We start from the raw sequence: 17,781 nt of genomic DNA on the forward strand, positions 1-17,781 counted from the left end.
TCAAAAACGTTTTGAATTTCTGAACGAATAATGAATTAACGCTTTTGATTTTGGCTCACCGAACATGAATAATTGAAACGAAATTTCCATATTAATTTTATTTTTTTTTGGCTAAACGGCTTGCTCGAAATTTTGATCTGACGTAACTCACGAATTAACTTACGTAGCGAAATTCTATATTCTTAAATTTTTATCCCGTATATTAGGGGATTCGCCCCCTAGCCAATACCTCATTCTTTACGCTAAAGTTTAAATTTTGTTCCAATTCAGTAAGAATGACCCCTTAATCACAAAGGCCGTTAATTAGAATAAAAAGGTCTGATGACAATGCAAAAAAAAAAATTTGCGTAAAGAGCGAGGTAATGACTAGGGGACGAATCCAGTCATATACGTAATAAAGTACTTAAGTACTTAATGTACTATACTAATGTTACAGAATGTAATTATACTTAATGATATTAATGCTACGTGTAAACAATACGGGCAAATTCCACAACTCATAGCCCTTTCTGGTATATGAAGGGTGTTGCCCCCTCCTAAACACCTTGCTCTTTAAGCTATAGCTATTAGGACTTTTAATAAGGCTTCCTATTCTAATTATACGGCCCTTGTGTCTCAAGTTTAATTAATCATTTTATTATTATTAACATATACATGTATATAATTGATATAGGCCCATGGGGAGACAAGCTCGAAAAACTAGGCCTAGACAAAGATACAATAAAAAATAAATAGGCCCTTGTGTCTCAGTAGCTGTTCTTAAAAAATGGGACAAACAGTCAAAATATAGCGTAAACAGCAAGGTATTGAGGAAGAGGCAACCCTTCATATACGGAATAATTTCTGTTCGGTTTGAGTAACAGAAATTATTACTTATATGAGGGGGTTCGCCCCCTCGTCTCTCCTCTCTAAAATCACAAAGGCCGTTTAATTAGAATAAATAGCTCTTTTGAAAGTACTAAAAAACAAACTTTAGCGTAAAGAGCGAGGTATTGACGACAGGGCGAACCCCCTAATACACATAATAATTTCTGTTCGTTTTATGTTTTAATGTTGCTCATTACTTTCAGTTGAAATAACTTTTTTTTTAAAATTTAATTTCTCATCATTTTTTAAATAATGCTGGGAAATCCGGCACCCCCTTCATGGAAAATTACCTTCCCCATGAAAAATTCCTCCATGGAATGTAAACCCCAAACCCTAGCCCCCCCTCCCCCCACCAGAAAAAAATCCCCCTGAAAATGTATGTATACTTCGCAAGTAGCTATACTATATGTAAACAATATGGGCAAAGTTCGAAACTTGCAGCCCTTCCCCTGGGGACTGTGGGGGATTAAGGCATCCTTAAAGACATATTTTGTAGGTTTTTCGACTATGCTGAGCAAAATGGCTATCTCAAAATTTCAATCGGGTGACTTTGGGAAAAATGAGCGGGGGAGGGGGCCTAGCTGCCCTCCAATTTTTTTGGTCACTTAAAAAGAGCACTAGAAATTTAAACTTCCGTTCGAATGAGCCCTCTCACGATATTCTATTACCACTGGGTCGAAACGATCACCACTTGGTAAAAAAAATAAACAAATAAAGACGCGTCTGTGATCTTTCCTCTGGCAAAAAAAAAAATTCCATATTTTTGCAGATAGAAGCTTGAAAATTCCACATTGGGGTTCTCTAATACGCTGAATCTGATGATGTGATTTTCATTGATATTCTATCACTTTTAAGGGGTGCTTTCCCTTATTTTGAAAATAAAGCAAATTTTCCCAGGCTCGTAACTTTGGATTGATAAGACTTAACTTGATAAACCTTATATATTTGAAATCAACATAAAAATCTAATTCTTTTGATGTATCTATTGATATCAAAATTCCTTTTTTAGAGTTTCGGTTAATATTGAGCCAGGTCACTCCTTACTTACAGTTCGTCACCACGAACTGTTTGATCGTGCTGTGCTAATAGGAACTTAAATCCACATTTAAATGGTAGTACCAAGGGACCGACTTTTGCTCGATGAAAAGAAAGGCTGTTTTGTATATATCTAGAATCTCTCTTCAATCTGTAAATCTCTTTTTAAATTGAACCAAAAATTTGTCAAATATTTTCATATAAGAACTTGAATAAGAACTTTATGCTGGAATGATTGTGTGGTTAAAAATTCTCCCAGAGAGATTTAAACAATGTATTTCTTTCCACCGAGCGAAGCTCGCCCGACGTACTAAAATTAATATAAAATATGAAAATGATAAAACAAAAAAAGAATCTTTCTCTCACTATTCTGGAATGTTTTCAATCTTTATACCAGGTCTATCCTTGGGAATAGGCATTAAAGTCCACAGGGAATACGCAATGGCAAAAAATAGATATTTCAGATAAGTGATAATTTCAAAATAAATAGATAATATCCCATATATTGGATGCTAATGACCTTGATTAAATATGTTTCAGTATGAAGAATTTACCTCCGTAATTCGGCACTATATATTACACATGCGAACTTAAACTTGGATTCACCCAAATTTGTTGCTTTATTATGTTTTTTTTTTCTTAGTTAAAGCCAGTTTCCGCCCACATAATCAATAGAATTGAAACCAATGCAACGATGTTTCATGATTTTTGTATTAAAATTGAAAGATAAAGTTTTAATACATAGAAAATTAGGGTAATTAGATAAGGGTCAAATCCTAGTTTTGGATTTCAAATGCAGCCAAAAAACATACCATTCCGTGGCCGTTCAGAGCCGGCAGTTGTGATAACATTAGGCAAAGGAGCTGGAACATGATCTTCATCTTCAGAGAATATAATATCATCCAAGTCCAAATCATTTATCGGTAATGAATGGACAGTTGCCTTTTTCTGCTTCGGAAATGCCGTGTTCAAATGCTTCAAGTTGTCATCAGTAATAATGGCTACATTTTCTTGGCTAGCATCAGATTTTTGGTTACGAAGCAGGCTACTCAGGGACCAGTTTTTTGAACCTGAGAGTATTATTAATTAAATTCAATAGTTAGCAAAAGAAGAAATTATAATATTTTTTTGTAATTGACGATAAACAAAAGATAATTGAAAATTTTTCAAGATTATTTGAAAAAAACTACGTTTTCTAAAGAGTTAAAGAGGCTGAGCTACAAGGTCGAACCTTAAAACGTACAGGGATTAGGAGGCACAGTTGGGGGGCTGCCGCCCCCAAACCCCCGCTTTCGCAGCCTGTAAATAAATAAAAAAAGTTTTTTAAACTGAAAGTAAGGAGCGACATTAAATCTTAAAACGAACAGAAATTATTCCGTACATGAAAGAGGCTGTGCCCTCCTCAACGCCTCGCTCTTTACGCTAAAGTTTGACTTTCTCACAACTCTTTTTTTAAACAATAAAAACTTTAGCGTAAAGAGCGAGGCGTTGAGGAGGGCACAGCCTCTTTCATATACGGAATAATTTCTGTTCGTTTTAAGATTTAATGTCGCTCCTTACTTTCAGTTTAAAAAACTTTTTTTATTTATTTACAGGCTGCGAAAGCGGGGGTTTGGGGCGGCAGCCCCCCAACTGTGCCTCCTAATCCCTGTACGTTTTAAGGTTCGACCTTGTAACTCAGCCTCTTTAACTCTTTAGAAAACGTAGTTTTTTTCAAATAATTTCTGCACGTTTTTGTACAGTTTATTACTTATTATTGCTTGACTAACTGTTAGATGATTGTGTATTATTCTTTTCTTTCTCGACAGGGTGTTTTAAGGGTCGACCTTGTAACTCAGCCTCTTTAACTCTTTAGAAAACATAATTTTTTTCAAATAATTTAAAAAAGAAACTGAATTTTTTTTTTAATTTAAATTCAGTATATAAAAAATTTGATATAATGGTGAATCGAACTCGGGTTTTCTGCCTGACAGCCAGAAGTTTCACCGCTACACTAAAGAGACATAATTGAAATTGTTTTTTAGTGAGGTGATGAATCTTTTTGACGCAAGCAAAACTTGATATTTGGTTTTTGGACCAAAGGAGTGATCAGATTGAGCTGAAATTTCGAGGATAAGCTCCCAGGCCCCAGGAAAGCTTATCCTCTAAATTTCAGCCCGATCAGACAGCGTTAAAGGGGGTTGTGGTGGGAAAAATTAACATGGGCTAATATAGGAAAACAAGGTTTTTCGTAAATGTAAATTCGGGGGATAATTTTTTCGGTCTGAAAATATCAAAAGGCCCTAACAAGTCGAATTCTGCTTCAAATGAGTCCTCATTCACCTAGATCCGTTGCCAACTGGGGCCTGTAGGCGTGGCTAAGAAAAAAAAAAGAAATGTTGAATTTTAAGTGGCTGTATTTGGTTTTTTTAAAACAGGGAAGGATTGATCGGATTGAGCTGAAGTTTTGAGGATAAGATCCCGGGCCCTAGGAAAGCTTAACCTCTAAATTTAAGCCCAATCGGACAACGTTAAAGGGGGCTGTGGTGGGAGGGTCCAAACTTCCGGCCCAGTTTACCCCATGAAGATAAAGTCGGAGGAGGATGAAATTTTGCAAGTTTCTTAGTTTGAGCTTGGGCTACAAAATGCGATTACCGCCGTCTCTCTGCGACCGGTAGGACCTGAAATCGCTTAACATTGTGGTGGGTCGCCTCTTTATAGAGGCACAAGTGTGCCTCCTTGAAAAAGTTTTAAAATATTCGTGCAGGGTGTCTAAGGCAATGTCAAAATAATTTAGTTAAATTTCTTATATTACGATCCTTACGGAAGAACCTAACTCAGCTTAGAGAGTTTAAAGTCTTTTTATTCCGAATTTTCTGCATCTAAAATATTCTCTTAGACCCTAATTAATTTATTTCATAATACGATGTTGAAACAGTTATGTCTCTTTCTGTAAAATGCATGTGTAATTAAAAAGAAATATTCGAAATTTTTTAATTATAACTGTAACTTGTAACATGAAGTTAATTTAGATTTACAAAGGACTATTGCAGAGTACTTCTATATAATTTGGTAAAATGAATATAGGCCAGGACAATATCCAGGATTTTTGTTCAGGGGGGGGGGGTTTACCCGATTTGTGGGGGAGCATATTTTTTTCTGGTAAGGTTTTGTCTTTACAGGTATTTTTTAGACTAATTTTCGACTCGGTCAAAAATTTCGGGGGGGGGGGGTTCAAACCGGGTAACCCCCACTCCGGGTGGATACGGCCGGATACGGCCTTGATATAGGCTACTTTACTGATATGTTTACAATTTTTTTTATTGCAGAAATGTAAAATTTTAACTACAAATTTGTCTCTTTTTTTCTCTGTTATTATTTTGAGACTGAAAGGTAAACATTTCTATTAAGGCACTCAAGACGATTGCCAAAGTACCCACCTCTGGTCATCCTTCCTAGGATGAATGTTAAAAGACAGAGAAGCAAAATAAACTTGAAATGACACAAAAACCACTTACACCATTTTTGAGGACAAAAAACTATTTTTTGTAAATATTCTCTTTCAAAAATAAATATTTGCTGTAAAAACCTAGCGTCTGAAATGTTTTTTTCCTTTTTTAAAACAACATTTGAGAATACTACTATGGAATTATTGTTAAGTTTTGTTACTTTTTAGGTATCCCAATGGTTTAAAGAAGGAAAAAGAAGATTTTTTTATATCCCAATTACAATAATGGAGGGGGAGGGGATTACATCTTCATAATTTGGCTCCTTAAAATTGACCACATTTTCTTACAGATTTCCAAGTATTGATTATACTGTATCGATACATGTATCAATAAAGTATCAATACATGTATCAATACTGTATCAATAGAGTATCAATACTGTATCAACAGTCTGTATCAGATATGATGTATCCCAAGTATTGATAGACTGTTCTAGTTAAGTAATAAATATGACTGATGTATCCTCATTTTATCATATATGTATTTGTTTCATCTTTAAATATCTGATTTAATTCTTTGATATTTATGTCATTTTGTGGCTAAATATATTCAATTGTGGAATTAAAATATTTGAAAGTCTTCTTTCCTCTTCCACTTCTTGAATAAGTTTAGCCGGGCTTAGATTATTGAAAAACAATGAAGACAGAAAAGTAGTTTAAGGTGTGGTACATATGAGGATCTGATCTTATTTAGGTAGGATTTTGAACTAGAGTTTAATGGCGACACAGCACTTGATAAGGAGGTGACAGAGCCTGAGGGGGAGGTCAAAAAGACATACAAACTCCAAACTGTTTGCAAAATCTCACCATTTCATTTCAGTGAAAGTGGGTGATAGTGACATTGTGAACGTATTATTGCCGACAGACTATAGGGCCGAAAATTTTGAAACGAAGTTTGAACCAGCATACAGAAAATTGGGTAGATGTTTGAGTAAAATCAGAGTCTTACACCTCCATTGGGTTCTGTCGAGGGACAGAACCCAATTGGGTTCTGACGTGTTTAAGAGTGATAGTCTACATACGGCTCTGCTTCTTAGCCTGATTCCAAATTAAAGTGCTCTTCAACCCAAATCTGCTTATTTTACATATATAAACCCCTCAATATCAGTGTCTGACCTTGATTCCGTGCTTGTTTCTGGTAATATTGCTAGTCGTGCAGTAAGTATAACCGTACTTAATTATTTTGTAGTATCTGATCATTTGCCTTTGTCTTTTAGTATTTTGGCTTCACTTAACCGTGCACGGATAACCTAAGAATCTATGTGGCGTACTGTAGTAGAATGGAACAAGGTTGATACACTCCAGTATCAGCATTGGAGTGATAATCTTCTCGCTAATAAAAATACCATTTGAGCTTATCCAAAATCGGGTTCCGTCTTCAATTAATGAAACTCATCTTAAATTAAATATGTATGCGTCACTTATTTCAAACGCCTTATTACAAGCAGAAAGGCAGTTTGTCCCTCGCACTGAAGTAGGCTACGAGTTGGATCCCAAGAGAAGGGCTGGTCCCAGAATTCTTTACTTGTTGAGTCTTATAATAACGCCAAATTTTGGCCAAGTATCTGGATAGGCTGCGACCGTCCCAGAACTGATGTTGTAAATTAGATCCATTTATTCACCAAACACCATTTTTCAAAAGAGCTGGAGAAACATGGAGAGCTAATATTCGTTCCAATATTTCTGAAAAGAATATTAATAACCCAGAACTTTTGGGAAAAATTTAGCACATAAACAAGAGAAAGCCCAACCAATAATCTAATATCCATCCCGAACTATGGGAATAACATTTAAATAAATAAATAAATAAAAAATCAGAGGCAACGCTATAGCAATGCCTATAGTAAAGGCGATACGGCTCCAATGTTTTATTATTTATTTATTTTTTCCCCAGAGGCACTTCATATGGAAGGAGTCATCGTATATACTTCAAAGGGGACTCCCTCGATTGGAAATCGAGAGTACTAGTGGCCTTCTTAAGGGTAAAAGCTGATTGGAAAGCAACTAACACCCCTTCCACGCCCACTATTTCCCCAAACACATCCAATCAAAACTTTGAGATGGCCACTTTTTCTACGTAGTGGATTTCCAGATAGAAATTATGTTTTTGAGGAGGACACTCCCCCACAGCCCTCAGGGCAAGGATTGTAAGTTACGCCCAGGGGGCATAGAAGCTTTTTATAGAAAGCTTTGTCGTAGAAACTTCAAAAAGGGCTCATTCGATTGGAAATTCAAAGGGCTAGTGCCCCTTTTAATAGTCGAAAGTGATTGGAGGGCAACTAACCCACCTCTCACGCCCATCTTTTCCCCAAACACATCCAATCAAAATTTTGAGATAGCCATTTTATTCAACGTAGTTGAAAATTCTGGAAAATGGGTCTTTGAGGATGACAACCCCCCCCCCTCAATAGCCCTCAGGGCAAGGGTTGTAAGTTATGCCCTGGGGGCATATAAGGTTTTTTATAGAAAGCGTTATCGTAGAAACTTCAAAAAGGGCTCATTCGATGGGAAAATTAAATGGCTAGTGTCCTTTTTAATAGTCGAAAGCGATTGGAAAACAACTAACACCCCTTCCACGCCCACCATTTTCCCATACAGATGCAATCACAATTATGAGATAGCCATGTTGTTCAACGTAGTTGAAAGTTCTGAAAATTATATCTATGAGCAGGACACTCCCCACATAGTCTTCAGGGCAAGGGTTATAAGTTATGGCCTGGGGCATATATGGTTCTTATGGAAGGTATGCAGGTATGAACTTCAGAGAGGGCTCGTTTGATTGGAAACTGAAAGTTCTAGTTCAGTTTTTAAGCATCAAAAGATATCGGAGGGTAACAAGCCCCCCCCCAAGCCCTTTTTTCCCAAATACATCCGATAAAAATTTTGAGATGCCTTTTTTGTTAAAAATAGTTCTAAGATCACATAACAAAAACTCTGATGTCGACACAACCCCCAAGGGCCGGGGGCAGGTGTTGTAAGTTATGCCTTGGGGCCATATTTGGTTCTTATGTAAGGGATGCTCGTAAAAACTTCATAGAGGATTCATTTGATTGAAAATTGAAAGCTCTAGTTCAGTTTTTAAGAGTCAAATGAGAATGGAGGGCAACAAGCCCCCCCCCTCCACGCCTTTTTTCCAAACACCCATCTGATAAGAACTTTGAGATGGCCATTTTTTTAAAAAATAGTTCAAAGACCATAAAACGAAAACTCCGGGGTCAATACAGCCCTCCAGGGCCCGAGGGCAGGCGTTGTAAGTTATGCCCTGGGGCAATATATGGTTCTTATGGAAGAGATGCTCGTATAAACTTCAGAGAGGGCTCATTTGACTGGAAATTGAAAGTTCCAGTTCATTTTTTAAGAGTGGAAAGAGATTGGAGGGCAACTAGCCCCTCCGCCCCGCCCCTTTTTCCCCAAATGCATCAGATAAAAATTTTGAGATAGCCATTAAGTTACAAATTGTTCAAAAGTCAGATAACAAAAACTCAGGTGTCGACATAAGCCCCCAGGGCAGGCATTGTAAGTTACGCCGTTGTAAGTTATGCTATTTTGTTAAAAATAACCCAAAGATCATAGAACAATAACTCCAGTGTCGACACAACCCCTCAGGGAGTGGGGGCAGGCGTTGTAAGATATGCCTTGTGGGCCATATATGGTTCTTATGAAAGGGATGCTCGTATAAATTTCAAAGAGGGCTCATTTGATTGGAAATTGCAACTTCGAGCTCACTCTTCAGTAGTCAAAAGAGATCCCAGGGCATCTAGCCCCTCCCTCCCCCGCCTTCTTTTTACAAACCCAACTGATGAAAATTTTGAGACAGACATTTTGTTAAAGATAGTTCAAAGGGCGGATAAAAAACACTCCGGTGTCAATAAAACCCACGAGGGCGGGGGAAGGCGTTCTAAGTTATGCCTTAAAGGCATGGATGGTTCTTATGAAAAGGATGCTCGTATAAACTTCATAGAGGGCTCCTTTGATTGGAAATTAAAAGTTCTAGTTCACTTTTTAAGAGTAAAGAAATTTAAGGGCAACTAGCCCCCCCCCCACGTCCTTTTTCCCCCAAACCCATCAGCTAGAAATTTTGAGAGAGCGGAAAAATTAAACAATTTTAAAAAAAAATGAAAATTGTTAAAAATTAGATAACAAAATTTCCGGTGTTAACACAACCCCTCAGGGCCCGGCAGGTAGGCGTTGTAACTGTTGTCCTGGGGGCGTATATTGTTCTTGTGAAAGGGATACTCGTATAAACTTCAGAGAGGGCTCATTTGATTGGAAATTGAAAGTTCCAGAATCAAAAGATATACAAGGGCAACTAGCCACCCCCCCCCCACACACACACACACACACCCCCTTTTTCCCCTAGGTCATCCGATAATTTTTTTTTAAATAGCCATTTCATTAAAAATAGTTCAAACGTCAGATAATAAAAACTCCTGCGTCGACGCAACCCCCCAGGGCCCGGAGGCAGGCGTTGTAAGTAATGCTCTGGGAGCAAATATAGTTCTTATGGAAGTAGTGATCGTATTAACTTCGTATAAATTTGGTTTTATGGAAGGGATTCTCGTAAAAACTTCATAGAGAGATCATTTAATTGGAAATTGAAAGTTGTAATTCACTTTTTAAGAGTCAAAAGTGATGGGAGAGCAGCTAACCTCGTCCCACGCTCTGTTTGTTTTTTTCCAGAGGCGCTTCATATAAAAGGGGTCGTCAACCCCGGAATTTTCATTTTATGGTCTTTGAAATATGTTTTTAAAAAATGGCCATCTCAAAGTTGTTATCGGATGGGTTTGAGGAAAAAAGGGCGTAGAGGGGGGGGGGGGCTAGGTGCCCTCCATTATCTTTTGACTATTAAAAAGTGAACTATAACTTTCAATTTCCAGTCAAATGAGCCCTCTTTGAAGTTTATACAAGCATCCTTTCCATAAGAGCTATATATGCCCCCAGGGCATAACTTAAAAACCTGCCACCAGGTCCTGGCGGGCTGTGTCGACACCGGAGTTTTGTTATATGATCTTAGAACTATTTTTAACAAAATAACCATCTCGAAATTCTTATCGGATGCATTTAGGAAAAAAGGGCATGGGGGGGGGGCAGGTTATCCTCATATATCTTTTGACGCTTAAAAATTGAACAAGAACTGTCAATTTCCAATCAAATGAGCCCTCTCTGAGGTTTATACGAGTCATTCCTTCCATAAAACCATATATGCCCCCAGGGCATAACTTATAACCCTTGCCCTGAAAACTCTGGGGGGAGTGTTCTGCTCAAAGATATGATTTCAAGAACTTTCAACTACGTTGAACAAAATGGCTATCTCAAAATTTTATTGGATGTGCCTGAAGAAATGGTAGGGGTGGAAGGGGTGTTAGTTGCCTCCCAATCACTTTTGACTATTAAAAAGGGCACTAGCCATTTGAATTTACAGTGGAATGAGCCCGTTTTGAAGTTTCTGCGACAATACTTTCTATAAAACCCTTATATGCCCCCAGGGCACAACTTACAACTGTTTGCCCTGAGGGATGTGGGGGGGGGGGGGTGATGTCATCCTCTAAGACCTAATTTCAAGAATTTTCAACTACTTTGAACAAAATGGCTATCTCAAACTTTTGATTGGATGTGTTTGGAGAAAAGGTGGACCTGAGAGGAGGTTTAGTTGCCCTACAATCACTTTTGGCTATTAAAAAGGGCACTAGCCCTTCGAATTTCCAGTCGAATGAGTCATTTTTGAAGTTTCAAGCTTTATATAAAAACCTTACATGCCCCCAGGGTATAAGTTACAAACCGTGCCCTGAGGGCTTTGGGGGGAGTGTCCCCCTCAAAAACATAATTTCTATCGGGAAATCAACTACGTAGAACAAAATGGCTATCTACAAATTTCGATTGGATGTGTTTGGGGAAATGGTGGGCGTAGAAGGGGTGTTAGTTGCCTTCCAATCATCTTCGACCCTTAAAAAAGGCACTAGAACTCTCGATTTCCAATCGAATGAGCCCTTTTGAAGTTTATACGACAACCAAAGTTTATAAATAATAAAATATTGGAGCCGTATGGCCTTTACTACAGGCAACGCTATAGCGTTGCCTAATAAAAGTGAATTACAACTTTCAATTTCCAATCAAATGAGCCCTCTATAAAGTTTATACGAGCATACATTCCATAACAGCCATATATGCCCCCAGGGCATACCTTACAACGCCAGGGGGTTGCTTCGACACAGCAGTTTTTCTTATCTGAACTTTGAACTATTTTTAATGAAATGGCTATTTCAAAAATTTTATCAGATAGTCTTGAGGAAAAAAGGGTATGTGAGGGGGGGGGACTAGTTACACTCGGATATCTTTTGATCCCCAAAAAATGAACTAGAGCCTTCTAATTTCAAATCAAATGCGGCGTCTCTGAAATTTATACGAGCATACCTTTCGGAAGAACCATAGACGCCCCTAGGACAACACTAACAACACCTACCCCCCGGACCCGCGGAGGCTGTGTTGACGTCGGAGTTTTTTTTATCCAATCTTGGAACAATTTTATTTTTAAACTGGCTATCTAAAAATTTGTACCAGTAGCGGATGGGTTTGGGGGAAAAGGGCGTGGGGGCTAGCTTCCTTTAAATTTCTTGACTCTTAAAAAGTTAACTAGAACTTTCAAATTTCCGATCAAATGAGCCCTCTATGAAGTTTATACGAGCATCCCTTTCATAAGAACCATACATACCATTAGGGCATAACTTACAACGTCTTCCTCCGGGCCCTAAAGGGTTGTATTGACACCGAAGTTCTTCTTATCCGACCAACAAAATGTCTATATCAAAATTTTCACCAGATGGGTTTGGAAAAAGAAGATGTGGGGGGGGCTAGTTGCCCTCGGATCTCTTTTTACTATTAAAAAGTGAACTCGAACTTTCAATTTCCAATCAAATGAGCCCTCTCTGAAGTTTATCCAAACATCCCTTTCATAAGAACCATATGTGCCCCAGGGCATAACTTATAACACCTGCCCCCGGGCCCTGGGGGGTTGTGTCTACACCTGAGTTTTTGTTATCTGACTTTTGAACAATTTTGACTTAATTGCTATCTCAAAATTTTTATCGGATGCATTCGGGAAAAGGGGGCGGGGGGGGGGGGCTAGTTGCCCTTCAATGTCTTTTGACTCTCAAAAACTAAACTAGAACTTTCAATTTTTAATCAAATGAGTCCTCTCTGAAGTTTTTACGATCATCCCTTCCATAAGAACCATATATTCCCCCAGGGCATAACTTAAAACGCCTGCCCTTGGGCCCTTGGGGGCTGGGTCTACCCCGGCGTTTTGTTATATGGTCTTTGAACTATTTAAAAAAAACGGGTCTCTCAAAGTTCTTTTCAGATGGCTTTGAGAAAAAAGGGCAGGGGAGAGGGGGGGGCTAGGTACCCTGCAATATCTTTTGACTCTTAAAAAGTGAATTAAAACTTTCAATTTCCAATCAAATGGGCCCTCTTTGAAGTTTATACGAGCATCCATTCCATAAGAGCCAAATATGCCCCCAGGGAATAACTTACAACGCCTGCCTCCGGGCCCTGTGGGTTGTGTCGAACACCGGAGTTTTTGCTATATGATTTTTTAACTATTTTACAGGCAACGCTATAGCATTGTCTATAGTATACGGCTCCAATGTATTATAATTTATTTATTATTTTTTTCCCCAGAGGCAGAAAAGGGTTCATCAGACGAAAGGGGTCGTCGTAGAAACTTCAAAAGGGGCTCATTAGGTTGGAAATCGAGAGTTCTAGTGCCCTTTTAAAGGGTCAAAAGTGATTGGAAGGCAACTAACACCCCTTACACGCCCACCAGTTCCCCAAACGCATCCAATCAAAATTTTGAGATAGCAATTTTGTTCTACGTAGTTGATTTCCAAATAGAAATTATGTTTTTGGGGAGGACACTCCCCCCACAGGCCTCAGGCCACGGGATGTAAGTTATTCCTTGGGGGCATATAAGGTTTCTATAGAAAGCTTTGTCGTAGAAACTTCAAAAAGGACTCATTCGATTGGAAATTCAAAGGGTTAGTGCTCTTTGTAATAGTCGAAATTGATTGGAGGATAACTAACCCCCCTCTCACGCCCACCTTTTCCCCAAGCATATACAATCAAAATTTTGAGATAGCCATTTTGTTTAACGTACTTGAAACTTCTGATAATTATATCTTTGAGCAGCACACTCCCCTCACAGTCTTCAAGACAAGGGTTATACGTTATGCCCCGGAGGCATATATGGAAGGAATGCTTGTATAAACTTCAGGGAGGGCTCATTTGATTGGAAATAGTAAATTCAAGTTCAATTTTTAAGCGTCAAAAGATATCACAGGTTGACTAGCCCCCCTCCCCCGCCCTGTTTTCCAGATTCATACAATACACATTGTGTTACATAAATTTTTTTAAAAATAATTCAAAGATAATAGAAAAATAAATCCAGTGTTGACTCACCCCCCCCGGGAGTGGGGGCCGGCGGGTTATATTATGCCTTGGGGGCCGGTATGATTCTTATGAACGGGATGCTCGTTTAAATTTCAAAGAGGGCTCATTCGATCGGAAATTGAAAGTTCTAGTTCACTTTTTAAGAGCCAAAAGAGATTGGAGGGCACCTAGCTCCCCCCTCCACGCTCTTTTTTCCTCAAACCCATCCGATAAGAACTTTGAGATAGCCATTTTTTTAGAAATAGTTCAAAGACCATATAACGAAAACTCCGGGGAGGACACAGCCCTCCTAGGGCCCGAAGCCATATGTTGTAAGTTACGGCCTGGGGAAATATATGGTTCTTATGGAAGGGATGTTCGTATAAACTTCAGAGAGGACTCATTTGATTGGAAATTGAAAGTTCAATTTCAGTTTCTGAGAGTCAAAAGAGATTGGACGGCAGCTAGCCCCTCCCAACGCCCCTTTTCCTCCAAATGCATCCAATAAAATTTTGTGATAGCCATTAAGTTAAAAATTGTTCAAAAGTCAGATAACAAAAACTCAGGTGTCGACACAACCCCCCAGGGCCCGGGGGCAGGCGTTGTAAGTTATACCCATGGGCATATATGGTTCTTATGAAAGGGACGTTTGTATAAGCTTCAGAGGGGGCTAATTTGCGCTGATATTTATCGTTTGCGCACACTTTTAACATTCAAAAGAGTTCTGAGGGACACTAGCCGCCCCTACCAACGTATTCTTTTTCCAACGCCCTCGGAGGGAAATTTTTTGATTGACAGGATGGATAAGAAAAACTCTGGTCTCAATACAACCCCCCAGGGCCCGGGGGAAGGCGTCCTAAGTTATGCCCTAGGCATGTATGGTTCTTATGAAAGAGATGCTCGTATAAACTTTATAGAGGGCTCATTTGATTGGAAATTGAAAGTTCTAGTTCAACTTTTAAAAGAGACTTAAGGGCAACTAGCCCCTCACGCCCTTTTTTCCCCAAACCCATTCGCTACAAATTTTGAGATAGCCAGTTTTTTGGAAATTGTTCAAAAATTAAATAACAAAAACTCTGGTGTCAACAAAACCTCCCAGGGCTCGAGGGCCCTGAGGGGTTTTTGTTGAGTTTAAAATGGCCTTTACTTTTCTTTGAAAAACTTATTTTTCGGAAAGTTTTTTTTTATTAATTTAACAAAATAGCTACCTCAAAATTTTTATCGGATGCACTTGGGAAAAATGGCGTGGGGGGGGGGTACCCTCCGATATCATTTGCCGTCAAAAAATGAACTAGAACTTTCAATTTCCAATCAAATGAGCCCTCTCTGAAGTTTGTAAGAGCATTCCTTCCATAAGAACGATATGTGCCCCCAGGGTATAACTTATAATCCATGCCCTGAAGACTGTGGGGGGTGTCCTGCTCAAAGATATAATTTCAAGAACTTTCAAATACATTGAACAAAATGGCTAAGTCAAAATTCTGATTCGATGAGTTTGGGGAAATGGTGGGCGTGGAAGGGGTATTAGTTGCCTTGCAATCACTTTTGGCTATTAAAAAGGGCACTAGCCATTTATATCTCCAATCGAGTGAGACCTTTTTGAACTTTCTGCGACAACGCTTTCTATAAGAGAAAACTTTATATGCCCCCAGGGCATAACTTACAACTCTTGCCCTGAGGTCTACGAGGGGGGGGTCATCCTGAAAGACCTAATTTCCAGAATTTTTAGCTACGTTAAACAAAGTGGCTATCTTAAAATGTTGATTGGATGTGTTTGGGGAAAAAGTGGGCGTGAGAAGGAGGTTAGTTGGCCTCCAATCACTTTTGACTATCAAAAAGGCACTAGCCCTTTGAATTTCCAATCGAATGAGTCCTTTTTGTAGTTTCTACGACAAAGCTTTGTATAAAAACCTTATATGCCCCCTGGGCATAACTTACAACTCTTGCCCTGAGGGCTGTGAGGGGAGTGTCCTCCTCAAAAACATAATTTCTATCTGGAAATCAACTGCATAGAACAAAATGGCTATCTCAAAATTTTGACTGGATGTGTTTGGGGAAATGGTGGGCGTGGAAGGGGTGTTAGCTGCTTTTCAATCACTTTTGACCCTTAAAAGAACTCTCAATTTCCAATCGAATGAGCCCCCTTTGAAGTTTATACGACGACTCCTTTCATATGAAGTGCCTCTGGGAAAACAAAATAATAATAATAATAAAACATTGGAGCCGTATGGCCTTTACTATGGGCAACGCTATAGCGTTGCCTCTGATAGTTAATCTGCCTGACGGAATGATTACAGAGATAGTCATACCTGTTCGTCGTGGAGTAAGCAAGGTACCCTTATATCCCCAATAACGTTTAATAACTGTATACTGGACGCACAGTCCCAAACAGTTTCCTCTTGTATTTTAGAAGGGGTAGACGTATCCCTTATTGTTTATGCGGACGAAAATCTTCAACCCCAGCCGAACGGCACTGACGTTTGAGAAAAAATTTTCCTTTCTGAATTGAAAATATTCAAAGATAAATCTTAAGTTTAATGCTGAAAAGTCAGAAGTAGTATTATTCAACTGGGGCCCAGTTTCTGAAGGACATAAGGTTGATCTTGATGGAGTATCAGTTGTTCCAAAACCAGAAATGAAATATGTTGGCCTCCCAATTGATGACTCCCTTAAGGCAACTAGAAAGCTCCTCATCCGTCATTTCCAGCACTGCATGTCCAGTATAGTGCAGTCCAGTCCGTCCAGTGCCTACAGTAGCATAGTATCTAATAAACTCCGTTTTAATCGCCGGCTACTAGCTAAATTATATAATTCATATGCACTTCCAAATTTTGTGTGCCTTGCACCTTTTTAGCGTACCTTTTCAGCAATGGAACTAAGGCAGTTCTGGTGAATTTATTAGCGGTATACTAAATATCTCCTTGGCCTCCCCCCTTGGGCAAGTAATTCATGGGCTAATAGGAGATAAGGTATTATTGACCCCAATGCTGCCATGGGCAGATGCAATAACGGAATCTATGGACACCCACAGTGTTCCGTTTTAAAACAGTAAGTGTACTGCGTTTTTTTGTTTGTTTTCTTGTAACTATTGTGCTGGTTATGTGTACTGTATATTTATTTGGTTAATTATTGTGCTTGTATGGTTAATTTGTTAAGTTTATTTTTGTTTTGTTGTCATTTTTCGACTTTTTCTTTTCTTTCTTTTTCCTCTCTTATACTCCGTTTGTTATTGTCTTTACAATGGATCATAAATAAATTCAATTCAATTCAAAATATGTGGAGTTGAGAGGTATAACATATAGAGTGGGGGTAGAATATAAGAATCTGAATCTTCGTCTGCAACAAATTCAAATTATCAAGTATTTTTCAGTAGCTTACATCAAGACATGATTAATTGTAGATAGAAAGAAAAAGCCAAGACAGATAGTCCAAGTAATTGAGAGGCAAATGTTTAAATGGCTGCAGCACAGGTAAATGGCGGGAGTAAGTATGACTCTTTACTGGACACATACTTGTTTGTTAGTTTCTGGAAAGGCACGCCCTGCCTAGAGTCTCAGTCATGTTGATCAAGAATTTAAAATTGACATAGGACCGTTAAATTGCCTGGAATGAGAGGCAAACAAAGCAAGCCCGCCTATGGTCTTAACAAGGTTGACCAAGAATGTTGTAACGAATATTTCACAGAAATGAAAATCACAGAAAATACTCATTTTATATTATAAAAAATATAATTTGTAAATGAAATGTTGTGAATGTAAATTATTTGGTGAAAAAAAACTATTTTCCTACTTTAGTAATTTGGACAGATAAGCAATTGAACAAAGCCTTGACCTTACCCACTCATCCAATCACCTAGTACAAATGGTACAGCCAACAGGGGCAGATCCAGGATTTTTTTAGCAAGGGGTCGCAAAATATTTTACTCTGATAAAGTTGTGAACAAAGAAATACCAGCAATTTAAAGGGAAC

General features: G+C 38.6%; 1 protein-coding gene across 2 annotated transcripts in view; it reads right to left on the bottom strand.

The window, feature by feature from the left end:
* The window catches only part of LOC148948063 (fidgetin-like protein 1), an 86,403-nt gene that overhangs the window by 57,612 nt on the left and 11,010 nt on the right, over nt 1-17,781 (bottom strand). Inside the window, exon 3 of one of the 2 annotated variants that reach the window (XM_089095188.1) lies at nt 2,715-2,972. The exons of the other annotated variant lie outside the window; for it this stretch is intronic. Within the exon in view, the coding sequence (XP_088951314.1) occupies nt 2,715-2,972 (258 nt within the window). The remainder of the gene's footprint in view (nt 1-2,714; nt 2,973-17,781) is intronic. 2 annotated transcript variants of the gene reach the window in all.

The sequence above is a fragment of the Artemia sp. Qi Xiang Cuo genome, chromosome 10 (genome assembly GCF_049724085.1).
Source record: "Artemia sp. Qi Xiang Cuo chromosome 10, ASM4972408v1, whole genome shotgun sequence".
Classification (NCBI taxonomy): Eukaryota; Metazoa; Arthropoda; class Branchiopoda; order Anostraca; family Artemiidae; genus Artemia; species Artemia sp. Qi Xiang Cuo.